The sequence below is a fragment of the Monopterus albus genome, unplaced genomic scaffold (genome assembly GCF_001952655.1).
Source record: "Monopterus albus unplaced genomic scaffold, M_albus_1.0 scaffold36.1, whole genome shotgun sequence".
Classification (NCBI taxonomy): Eukaryota; Metazoa; Chordata; class Actinopteri; order Synbranchiformes; family Synbranchidae; genus Monopterus; species Monopterus albus.
The window spans coordinates 1,851,589-1,864,254 of record NW_018127916.1 but is presented as its reverse complement, the minus strand read 5'-3'; the positions used below and the strand labels follow the sequence as shown (position 1 = coordinate 1,864,254).

General features: G+C 39.7%; 2 protein-coding genes across 3 annotated transcripts; one reads left to right on the top strand and one right to left on the bottom strand.

The window, feature by feature from the left end:
• Positions 1–49: 49 nt before the first annotated feature.
• Positions 50–5,881, top strand: utp3 (UTP3 small subunit processome component). Its single transcript, XM_020598170.1, has 16 exons — positions 50–240; positions 572–659; positions 1,660–1,716; positions 1,804–1,860; positions 1,958–2,090; positions 2,173–2,241; positions 2,346–2,467; positions 2,558–2,713; positions 2,826–2,897; positions 3,280–3,320; positions 3,399–3,495; positions 3,734–3,871; positions 3,982–4,118; positions 4,193–4,259; positions 4,886–4,993; positions 5,144–5,881. The coding sequence occupies exons 1-16, from the start codon at positions 224–226 to the stop codon at positions 5,231–5,233; spliced, it is 1,449 nt and encodes a 482-aa protein (XP_020453826.1). The 5' UTR covers positions 50–223; the 3' UTR covers positions 5,234–5,881.
• A 103-nt stretch (positions 5,882–5,984) lies between these two features.
• ppcs (phosphopantothenoylcysteine synthetase) lies at positions 5,985–11,588 on the bottom strand. 2 transcript variants are annotated; one of them, XM_020598171.1, is made up of 5 exons: positions 11,522–11,588; positions 10,722–10,855; positions 7,208–7,733; positions 7,018–7,121; positions 5,985–6,367 (listed from the first exon to the last, which is right to left on the bottom strand). In XM_020598171.1, exons 3-5 carry the CDS (start codon positions 7,728–7,730, stop codon positions 6,035–6,037), a joined length of 960 nt encoding a protein of 319 aa, XP_020453827.1. In that variant the 5' UTR covers positions 7,731–7,733; positions 10,722–10,855; positions 11,522–11,588; the 3' UTR covers positions 5,985–6,034. The 2 variants fall into 2 exon arrangements, with proteins under 2 accessions (XP_020453827.1, XP_020453828.1); XM_020598172.1 differs by having other exon boundaries at positions 10,722–10,852; positions 11,522–11,555.
• Between the last annotated feature and the right edge of the window lie 1,078 nt (positions 11,589–12,666).

The window sequence follows — 12,666 nt, the reverse complement described above, 5'->3', positions numbered from 1 at the left end:
GGTGTCGCTATGCGTCTTTCACGTTGCTTTGTAAACCGCCTTCAAATCTAAAGAAGAAGAAATGACGGAAGCACATGTTTGTGTGAAACTATCCATGTCGACATACGTGGGTTTTTGAGGTTTTTTTGTGTTAATGTCCACATATATACTGTGGAGTTTAAACGTTATTGTTGTTTTTTGTTGTCTATTTACGTTTATCAACCAACTTTAAATCGTTTCCATCATGGTTCGAGTAAACAGGTGAGTTCAGTTTTAACGTGACTGTTTGCTAACGTTAAACTCAGCCTGCCTAACTTGCTTCCTTGTGCTCCTTAACAACTAACACTAGGGGATGGGTTGTAGCAACCTATACGTACTTAGCTCCGACCCAGGACCCTCAGATGTCCAATTATGACCCAGAGGAATTGAACAGATAATACGGGGCTGTGATATTCAGTATGGGAAGCTAATAAATTATACAATGAGCAGAGATGATCTGGGAGAAGAAAGGCTGCAGTGCAATGTTATGAACGTCCTCTGAATGCTGCAGAGGAGATGTTTAAGCACACATCTGCTTTCATTTCCTGCTCAGAAGTAAACCGGTACGGAGGCCAAACAAGACAGAGCGATATGATGAAGATGACCCTGAAGCCTACAAGCACATGCCTGTCCCTGATAAGGTAAGAGGACTCAGCAGATCTGTCACTGCTGCTTCATGGTATCTGCAGGTCTTCAAATGTCTCAAAACATTGATGTCAGTGCCCTAAAAATGCATTTAAAGCTGTTTAGATGTCTTGTAGGTATGAGGCTACTGTTGGTTATAAAATGTTCTTGCTTGTTTGTGTGTTTGTTTTGTGAATACTCACAATCTTTTATCAATCATCAGTCCAAACCCAATATACAGTGATATATGATAAGCAATTGATTATTGATTATTGATCTAGTGGCTGTTAATTTTTCTTTCCTTCGATCAGTAGACTAATTGTTGCAGATTAATTGTTAAATTCTGCAGGGAAGTAGTGAAAAAATGTGATACGCAATGTGAAAATTAATGTACTGTGTAAATCTATGCCTTATCATTCAGACTGGTTTTCATTAATAGCTTTAATAGCTTGGTTGGTATGATTGTGAAATAGCTATTTAATTACATTCTATGTGGTATTAAAAAGGTCTTAAAAAGTCTAAAGTGGATTTAGTGAACCCTGTGGAGACCCTCAGTGTTATTGTCCGCCTCAGCTGCTGTTGTTTAAAACACCCAATCCAGCCCCAGTCTGTGTTGTTACACATACAGTTTGCTTCCAATTAGAAATGTGTTTCAAATTTGTGACCACTTCAAACATTTTATTAACTTACTTCAATATTACACACCAGAGGAAATATCTGGGTGAACAGCAAAAAACAGAATTTCAACATCTAAAATGTCCAGTGGTTTTTAAAAAGGAGCAGAGCTGATAATATGAAAGCATCTGGTGGCTGAGTGCACCTCCTGTCACAACCACCTGCTTTGTTTTCCCTCACTGTGACATTCCAGTTAGTACTCTGTTGTTTTTTCTTTGAGTTTTTGTGACAAGACCCACTCAGTCATTGACAAACTGTCACTATATCAGCTTTGGTGCTGTGGTTTTTATTTCTCATTGCGCTGACAGTCAGATTTGATCTTGCTTCTTCTCTTCCTTTCAGAAATCATCACAGTACACAAAGGACAAAATCGATGAGTTTCACGATAAGAAGATTGCAGTGAGTTTACCTCAGTAGTGGTTCTATGCAAAGTGATTGTGCTGTTTCTGTGGTCTCAACGTTTTGTTGCTGTGGTCTCTGCTGTAGAATCTTCTCAGCCAGGGTGTTCAAATGGAGAGCGATTCCGAGGAAATCGACGACGAGGTGAAGCACTTTTTCTGTTTTTTTGTATTTGTTCAGGCTTAACCTCAGAAAATCAATTTGGCTCAGGAGGAAATTCAAGGCTGTCTGAATTTCACAGGAGGAAGTGATGGCCCTGGATGATTCTGAGTCAGAGGATGAGGAGGAGGAGGAGGAGGAGGAAGAAGAGAATGAGGAGGATGAGGGAGACGGGACAGACATGGAGAGTGATCTAGAGGGGAAAAAAGAGGAAGGTAAACAAAGTCACATATTTTGTTCACAGTTGGGCTTAATGTGCAATTAGCCTGTTTAACTGTGACTTGTTGTTTTTCCTAGACCTTCCTAATGAAATGGCATGGGGCTCCAAGAGGAAGATGTTCTATGACTCTGATTACGTGACCACCAGTACGCATCCTTAATCACCAGCAATATTATATTAGGCTATTCATGAAAGTTTTGTCTGCATGGCTAGTGTTTGCTTAAGCAACAGTTCAACTGTGTTATTATAGAAGGGAAATCACAAGAAGTGTTGGAAGCAGAGGAGCAAGAGGAAGAAGAAGAGGCTATAAAAATCCAGAAACGTCTAGCTGCAAATCTGAGCGAGGATGATTATGATTTAAACTTCTTTCAGGTATTTTGTATTATAAATCTCTTCTGTACACCAGAAGTTAATTCCGTGTAATAATTGTGTGTTTCTTGTTGTTTTTCTGTCCAAATTCAGGATTTTGCTGTAGAAGAGAAGGATGAAGGGAAGAGTGCAGAAAAAGAGGAGAGAATTGTGAAAGACCTGCAGCAGATGTCTCAGAAGGAAAAAATGAAACTTTTAAAGAAGGAATCACCAGAGCTGCTTGAACTCATTCAGGACTTCAAGGCGAAGGTAAAAGACACAACATGCCCATACATGTAAAGCAAATTTAATGAGTTTGCCAAGTTACCACAGACCAACGTGATGAATGTGATTCTTTTCTGTTTCTGCATCATGGTTGCAGCTTTCTGAACTGAAGGATGAGCTTCAGCCCCTCGTACAGATGGTCAAGGATGGAAAGATCCCACCGGGAAGAGTGAGTGCATTCAGGAGAATCTTTTTTTCCTTCTATGATTGCATTCTCACTTGTACAAAAGACAGACACCTGAGAGATTGTTTGGTGTTTAACATTTTTACTCAGCCACTACTGAATTTATATGGACTTCAGTCAGTATTATATGGCTGTTTTTTTTTCTTCCTCTTCCAGTTGGTGAACAGTGTAGAGACTTAAAAAGCAGATATAAACATTTCAGTCACTTCACATCAAGCTGTTTGAGCCGTTGTCCTTATTTTACTGTAGAAACAGGCATTAAATATTCATTGAAACCAGTGGTGACCATGATTACATGCAGATACATATTTTCAGTTGTGGCAATACATTTTGTGAATCTAAATAACTTTGGTCCTGTTTTCCAAAGGGTGCTGACTACCTCAAGACAAAACAGCAACTTTATCTCAAGTAAGTTGTACTTTGTAACTTAATATTGCAAGTACATGCCACTGTCCTTTATTAAATAACTACTGTTTCCCTCCACAGTTACTGCACAAACATTAGTTTTTATTTGGTGCTGAAAGCGAAACGAATCCCTGCTCATAACCATCCTGTGATTGAAAGACTGCTCACCTACAGAAATGTGAGTACACACACTAACATGAGCACCAGCAACTGTACTTTTCAGTCAAGAAAACTGTACATATTCTTTCTAGTTTCAGACAGGATCCTTTAGTGTGTCAGTTTTCGATACTGCTGTCATGGTAGTTGGACAGTTGAACAATTTGAACTGGGACGTCACATGGGACCATGAAAATGTCTCCTCCATGCACATATCCACATCTAATTACTTTTACTGACTCTTTAACATCTGCCTACAGCTCATCAATGATCTTGGCGCAGTGGATGCTCGGCTTGCACCAGAGTTTCGCAGGCTACTAGCTGGTGAGGAGAAAGCTAAGGCCACCAGCAAGCTTGCAGAGGGAAAGAAGACAAGAGTCTCCAATAAGATGAAAAAGGTGGGATCTTTGTTTGTTTTGTTTTTTTTCTTTTTCAGGGAGCCTCCTCATTCTCAGTTTGAATCTGTTGCCGACGTTTAATATGGAGCATGAATGCATGTTGATTGCAGGATTCTGAAGAAACTCTGCCAGAGGTCGAGGAGGACTCAGACTCTGACCTGGACGAGGAGGCGGCTTTGCGTTTCTATAGAGACATGGAGGAGCGGTTGAAATTGAAAAGAACGCGTAATGCCCCCGAAGCTGAAGAGTAAGTGCGACTCGAGTCTTTGAATGACAGGTGGGACAAAATCCACTAGAGATCTGATAAACTGTTCTTTGCAGGTTTAAGGAGAATGAAGATGAGGAAGAAGAGCTGGATCCAGATGCCAAGAGAGGAATCACTTACCAGGTACTGCATTACTCCAACTTAAACAATTAAATGTCAGTATTGGCTGCTGTCTGCACTGTACTTGGAAGCTACCTGAACATCCTATTTGGGCCCAATCCCATTTCTAATTTTTCCTCCTAACACTGGTTTGAGTGCTCTCTTGTTTTTAAGTTAACCCTCAAAATGATGTTACAAGGAGTAGTAGCTGAAATCTTCCCCTATGAAATGGGACAACCTTTCAAGACCTCAGCCATTGGCAGTTAATGATGACCGTTAAGTAAACAGATGCAAAGAGTTGTCAGAAATGTTGAATCACAGTGGTGATTTCGCTTGCGAGGTCTTTAAGCATCAGTTAAAATACAAGTCAGTTTTGAGTCTACCTCTGAAAAACCTCTGGTTCAAGGGCTATGTAACCCCACCTCTTTGCCCTACCCCTCCATGTTAGGATAGAGGGGTAGGGCAAAGTGGTGGGGCAAGGAGGTGAATTGGAATTCAGCCTAAGCCTCCCCAAAAGGTATTTCCCTCACTGCTTTGTTTAAACATTCATTATTCTCTAGGGAGACTCTGGTGCTTCTTATACTGTACTCTCATCACACAGTCCATGTCACTTCTGAACAGCTATTCTGTGTGTCTTACCACTTCCATAGATGGCCAAGAACAAGGGGCTCACACCAAAGAGGAAGAAAATTGACCGCAATCCCAGAGTCAAGAACAGACAGAAGTTTATACGGGCCAAGATTCGCAGAAAGGGCCAGGTTTGTAATCCGCACAGTGATAAGATCATTTTATTACAATGCTGAGGTACAGCCTAAAGCTGTAGGCGGTTTACCAGTTTGAATGAGGAGCATATGTTTGTCAGACACCTTCACAACATTAATATCGAGACTGTTTTTCATTTTCACCAGGTCCGTGAGGTTCGTCGGGAGGAGACACGATACAGAGGAGAGTTGTCTGGTATTCGTGCTGGTGTCAAGAAGAGTACTAAACTTGCGTAACCAAGAGGGAATCCAAAACATTGCTACCAGTTGTAGCCCTGGAACTAAAAAAAAAAAGTACAAGTGGACTGTTATAAATGTTTACTAGAGATAAGCGTATCACAGAATTATTCAGTCATTTCTGGATTCTGAATTATTGCACAATGAAAATAAACATTTTAACAAAAACAACAGTCATTATATTGTACATTGTTCCTATACAGACACACCATTATAACCTTTAAGGCTGCATTCAGACTGAGTTTCAAAGGTGTGAAAAAAATGCAGCCCTCTCCATTCATGTATGGGGGATTGTCAGAATGTGGATACTAACAGGAAGAAGACTTGTTTAGGACATTAGCATAAGCATTCACTGATATTCGCTCTCCAAATGGGGCCGCCGTTCCAAACGCATCATAGCAACAGGCCAGGCGTTTTTGTTAGTTAGGCTATTAGGTGCTAAACGGTGTTTTCAGTCTATCCATGTCAACACACTGGTGCTAACATAGAGTAGGATATGTTAGTGGCAATGGCTAACCAGACTGGAAATGTAAATATAGCTGCTCACACTGACTGGTCACAATGCAGCTCTTCGAGTTGGGGTTATCTTTTAGTGCACTCAGTCTACCTGTTAAGGCCCATTTCAGAACAGGTAAAAAAAAAAAAAAAGGCATTGTGTTTAGAGTTACAGTTCTTACTAAAGTTAATGAACCATACGATATAGACTATACAGTAACTTGTCAGCAGATCAGGCAAGAGTTTAAGTCAAACTGAACCTCGAGATCACTTAAATCTGCATTACTGACTCAGACATGCAGATGATTACTGTCCACCCACTTGCTGAGTTATGAACTTGTTGTGTGCTGTTGTCAGGTTGCTCACTATCCTCTCCTCTATCTCCACCTCATTCTTCACATCCTCCTCTGTGAGGAGTAGCTCAGCCTGAGTCTCAGCGGTCACCACTACCACATAACCCCGTCTAGAGTCCAGTACATTGGCCACCACCACCTGATGTCTGTAGGTGTCCAGAGCCCGTCGAGCCTTCTCCAGCAGGATGGTTGCATCTGTCTCCAGCTTAAAAGATATAACAAATGCCTGAGGTGCCCAGTCCTTCACCAGTGGAGACAGGATCTTGGGGACCATGTTCAAGCTGAGCTGAAAAAAGTAGTATATTGTCCTTAACAACACATATCTACAGCCATGGTAGCAGCACTTTGAGGGACAGGAGAGCTCAGAGTTGACAGTATACTAATATGCTGATGCTAAGCCGGTCATCTTTGTCTAGTGTTAGTGCGCTAACATTTTCTAAATTTGCAGGTATAGTCATAAAAATATTGGATAAATTACAATCAGGACCTGGTAATGGCACTAAATCAAGGTTAAGGGATTGTCAATGTGATAACAGTTCATGAGAGGGACAAATGTGATTCAAATTCCAGTGCAATCTAGGATCGTACATGACTAAAAATTAGTCGACTAATCCGTCAGCAATCCATCCAGTAGTATTTCAGATGTCACTAAAATTTCAACCCAACGATGGTGCTATTGGAAAAATTATAGCACTGATGTAAGGGCCATTCCTTCCCTGTGGACAATGAACATCTGGACCAAATTTCATAGTAATCCATTCAGTAGTTAACATATTTTAATCTAGACCCAATTAATGGACTGATCCACAGGTTGACATTACTCTCCACATTACCTAGAGTTATGCTGATAGCATGGCTAAATAAATAAATATTTTTTTAAATTACATCTTACATGAAATCTTACATTTGCTAGAATTTTTATTTTTTGTCACTCACTTGAAGAGGTCCATTGGAAGACTGGATTTTGTGTTCAGGCATCTCAGATGCTGGGATGTAGAAATCGGACACAGCTGCAGCCAAGTAAAACATAGCCTTGGATCCTAAGTGCAGAATAAACGGAGGACAATTTATGAACAATGTGCAAAATAAGAGGCACAACTTCAACCTGTAAACTGTTAATCTGTACCTATTGTGCTGAGAGCCTGTGCCGCTGCTTTGAGTAGATGCAAATATTCAGACAGAGTGTTGAACTCAATGGGCAGGAGGAGTCTACTGTCTTTCACTTCCTGGTATCGCGTCAGTACTTGGGCAATGTTCGGAAGCACTTGCTGGTTAACCACCACTTCAGATGCCGCTTCTCCACTTCTGAGCTGCAGGGCATCCAGCATGTTTATGGTTGAGAATGTACGAGTGTAGGGGTAGAGGGAGCGGTGCCTGTGTAAGAAGATGACAGCATAGCCAGAGTCTATGAAATACTCCGCTGAGGCAGCTCCTCGTCTGCCACTGCTGAAGTTATCAAGAAAGCGAACAGTGCGGGACTCTAAAGGCACTTTGGTGCCTCCTGATGTGATGAGAACCACCCTACGACCTGCCGCTACATGATCCATGGCAAATGCAGACATCTTCTCCTTGACCTCCTCAACATGGGAGGGAACAGCAAATTCTTCAGCTAACTTCCCATCAATGGAGGATATTCTGGGTTCAGCCATTATCTGACGAGAGATAGAGGAAAGGGAAAGAAGATGTTAAATAGCACAATAATGAATGGACGGTAACAGTCATAGGTGAAACCCAGTTCCTCTAATTGGATCCATGATTCCCTCACTTGCATCTTTTCTTTGTGTCTTATTGTTGCCCATGTAAAATGCGAGGAGACTGGAACTGAGGAAACGTTTAACTAGCATGAACTGTCCTTTTCTACAATCATTCATGATAAAAGTCCAATGACAAACTGATTTCTGATAGAGGGCTGTGTCAATCCATAACAGACTTTTCACAGAGGATGCACTTGTGCATCTTCAGTTATAGCTCCTCCTCTGTGCACCTTCTGAGCAGCGTTTGTATCCTTTCAGGTCTAATTTTTGCCCATTCTTCAAGTCCTCCAGATTGTTTGGTTGTCTGCTATGTACAGCCTTCTTCAAATCGGTCCGCAGAATTTCAATCATATTTAAGTCTGGAGACTAGGAAGGCCATGGTAAAATGTTCACCTTATTCTTTTTAAACCATTCCTGAGTTGACTGCTATCTGCTTTGGATCATTGTCTTGTTGAAAGGTCCACTGCCTCTTCATTTTTAGCTTTCTAACTGATGGTAGGAAGCTTTGCTTTAAAATCTGACATTGGGCTGCATTCATTCTTCCTTCCCCTTTATGCAGAGCCCCGGTGTCTGATGCAGATATACACCCCTAAAACATCAGAGTGCCTCCACCATGTTTGACTGGTGGAATAGGGTTCCTCTCATCATAGGCAGAGTTTTTTCCTCACCACACATACCTGTGCAATTTATGACCAAATAATTAAACTTCGGTCTCATTAGACCACATAATCTTGCTCCTTGGCATACTCCAAGCATGCTGCCTTACATCTAGAAGTAATCAGTGGCTTCCTGTGTGCTTTTCTCCCAAATAATCCAGACTTCCACAGACTATGCTTGACTGTGGAGATGTAGACTTGTATTCCAGTTGCCTCTAAGGACTTGGTCACGTCCCCTGCTGTTTGTTTTGGATTCTACAGAAAGTTTCCTATCACCTCTTTCAGTTACAGTATCACTGAAAACCTCATTATAAAACTATAATTTTCTTTTTATACACTCCCTGGTCATTTTTGTTACTTCTGTTGATGAAGAATCAACAGAGCATTTGTACTAGCTGAATGTGCATTAAATATTATGTTAATGAGGGAAAAAAGTCTTTGTTTTACTCCTTTTGCCATTTCAAAGTATGGGGATGTAAACTTTTACACCAAACTGTATACAAGATCTGATCTGAGCAGTAATACCAGAGAATGAACAACCAAGAAGAAACAACAAATCAGTAAACTCATTAAAGCAGCTGTGGGTACACTGACCAATTGTAATACTAAACCCTAGATTATACATTTCATATCAAAAAGATGTAACATATTGAGGGTACTCAGCTAGAACCAAATTAAATGAAAATCTGATGAGTAAAAACGTGGCGGCAGAAATCTATCGGACAAGGATGTTACTTAACACCAGGAGTCTTTGCTATTTTTACTGAGCCTTCAGCTCAAGCAGTCTGGAAAACTGAAGAACTACAGGGGGTCACAATAAAAGGAGTAGAGCATAAAATTAACTTTTTGCTTATGACATAACTGCCTTCCTTGAACATGCAAATGCAATGCTTCTTACAATGGTGAAGCTCCTAGAAATGTCTTAGGATATTTCTAAATCCTAGATTTTAGTGCTCAGTCATACACCATCACAAAGTAATCCAGGAATCCTGTGAAATGAAATTTTAAAAAATGTAAATATTCAGTCGTGAAGATCACTAAAACTCTCTGAACTGCATAAGGTTAAAAATCAATTAAGAGATACAAACATAGTGGAAAAGATGGTCAACCTTAGCACTAACTCAATAAATGAGACCAGTTTTAATCAGTGATCAGTTTTCTTTACATGTTCCAATCTCTACCTGCAGAGGTCCCTCAAAGTCAGTTTATAATCTGAAACACAACAATAAAATGAGGTAGGTCTACTCATCCAATATATTAGATTTCAGGTTTAAACATCAAGTAGTATAAGATTTGGAAAGATGCACATATATTAATATGAAAGGATTTTTTTTTAATTGACTGGTTGGTTGGAAAGCTTATAATAATGACTTCAAATCAGCTCATATGACCAAGGCTTATAGCAAAAGTAATGCCAACATGGTGTGTCTTAGAAAAAGGAGGACCTGGAGAGTTTTGAAATCTTAGAGAAATTATGGACACAGGAATTTTACAGATATCTTCAACTACAGAAAAGAAGTCCAAGCAGATTCTTCAGGGGAAGTGGATAATGTAACGCAAATCATAATCAGAGCGGCTGGAGAACAACATGAGTATAATTTTGGCATTCTGTTAATGAGAGAACTTTAAATATATAAAAGAGAAAACTGAAGAGTAGCTTAATATTGAAATTACACAAGATGACTGGAACATACATTGAACTTTAACAACATGGAGGCAATGGCCCTGGAAAATCAATATTTGCTTCGTTATCACTGAAAGTGGATTATTTGCTGCGGATAAATCATGTTTTATGGAAAAGACATAAAACAACTGAAATGGTATGTAAAGTGTTATATGAAATACTAAGTTTCAATGCCGACTATTCATTAAAAGGTGCTGTAATTTCTCTGCAGAAAGTGAAAGGGAAAGCGACAGATAGTCTGCATCCTGCTAATCCTTACAAGAACATGTTAACACCCCTTTCCTGAAACCTAACTTAACTTCACAGTATGCACGAACTTCACATATGAACCTTGATCTTAACATTTCGCGTGATCAAGACCCATTTTTTTGGCAACTGACAGCAGACATTTTCTGTATTTATCCGCAATTTAAATAGGTTAATCTTCTCTCTGTACTCATACCACCTGCCGTTTGACAACAATTTGCCAATGTCAAAGTAACCTGGTTTCTTCTTTTTTTAAGTGCTATACTTCTTTTATTAAGATAAAACCGCAAAATACCCTACCTCAAAGTGCGAAGTGGTTCTCCACCAAGAACAGCGTATCAGCCACTTCTGCACTTCCCGAATCAGATTCTTCTTCTTCTCTTTTTATAGCCGTTGGCAAACAACTTTGCCAACTTGTGCATTACCGCCACCTACTGAATTGGAGTCTAGATCAGAATGGGTTTTATGACATACTGTTCTCTTTCACCAAGTTCCGTCTTTTCTAAAAAACAAATTTAAAAAAAGCACCCTCGTCCAATATCTTATAGGCCTAAACTTGGTAAAACCACTTTACTCCTTCTTTCTTATTATATAGATATTTCTTTTTATAGATTGCCTGTAGTTTTAGCGTTTAGTTTTTCAGCTCAGCTATTTTGCATTTCACCAATAAACTACCATCACGCAAGACCAGTCATTTATCCCCACTACCCCTTTTCACTCCACTTGTCAATGCGGGTATAACAGATGTGATCTCGTTTCCCTCTTTACAATTTAAATTTTTCCATTATTGCTTTTTTTCCTGACTTCTTGCCCTTCTCCGCCTTCTTCAAATGTAGGCTACATTTTCCTAACAGTATCATCTGGCTGCCCCCCTTATATCCTTCCTTCCTCCTCTCCTGTTATTTACAGTCCTTGTCCATTCTGCACCGGTTTCTTCGTCATCCCACCATCCACCACGACTACTAGCCCACTTGCCATTCCGATCCAATCACGTCAGATTATGCCAAACAAAAAACGACAGCTGTGCAACTTTCCGAGGGCCGTTTAAATTTCCCGCGAGCAAACTCTGGCCTTCATTTCTAGGCGCACACGTTCCTCACCATGCGTAAAACGGCATGCTACGAAACACACCGAGGGTCGAAAGAGGTGGCCTGTACCCAACGCCTGTAGCTGATGAGCTTGCTTGTGTTTGTGTGTTTAGAGAAAGCCGTCAGCGCCTCGGTGGCCGTAAATGGTACTACCATAAACGCACGTGGGATTTTGACGTCAGGTTGAGGCAGTAGTGCATCAATTGTTTTCTCACTTTCATATGATGTGTGAAACATTATGAAACATTCGCATCGTCAGACAGTATACAGGGGACTTTCTCTAAACGGGAATCTTTTGCACTGGACTGTCCCACTGACTCAGCAGCTGTCATGGCAAAGAAACATCTTGAAATGTTTGATGCTGCTCTTCCATCTTGTCTTAATTTTTATATAAATAGTTTTTCAAAAGTTGGAATGGCATAAATCCAAAGCCCACTTTCTCAAAAGTGCTGGTGCCCACTTACTGGTCATTATTGGTTGGATTTATTCTACATATTTTTTGAAGTGACAATTTTCAGTTTTCAAAATAAAAATGCTGGGGACCCTATCAAGATTCATGAAATTCACAGATACAAAACTGAAATACAATGGGAGACTGAATAACTTTAAAATTTCTAGACTTTGCATGTGTAGTAAGAAATGGTCCTTTTAAATGTGAAATAATTAAAGACCTCCTAAGTTTCATTTGCAAAATATTTACTTGAAAAAAAAACAAAACAAATTAGACTGCTGCTATTAATGTGCCTCACCAGGCCGCTAAAACCATATTAATTACAAATTTGTCACTTTGCTTTTGATTTATTTATTAATCTGTTAATTTAATAATATTTTTGATACGAATTATATAATTAAATTTCACATCGACTAAAAACAAAAAACAACACAAACAAAACTGCAATGAATGTGAAAACCAGTACAGGAGTTGACTGAAAAATGTGGTTTAGCCTAAATAACCTTCTGACAGATTTTATAAACCTGTTTATATTAGTGGCTCAGACAATTAGATTTATTGATAAACTCTAATTCCGTGGTTCAATCTAAAGTGTTACTTTAAACACAATGACAACGCCAATCAGTATTGCTGTAAGTGTTTTGATTTAACATGAACAATTTATCATTTTATCAGTTCCTGTGATCAACCCATGGGAGGCGATGTT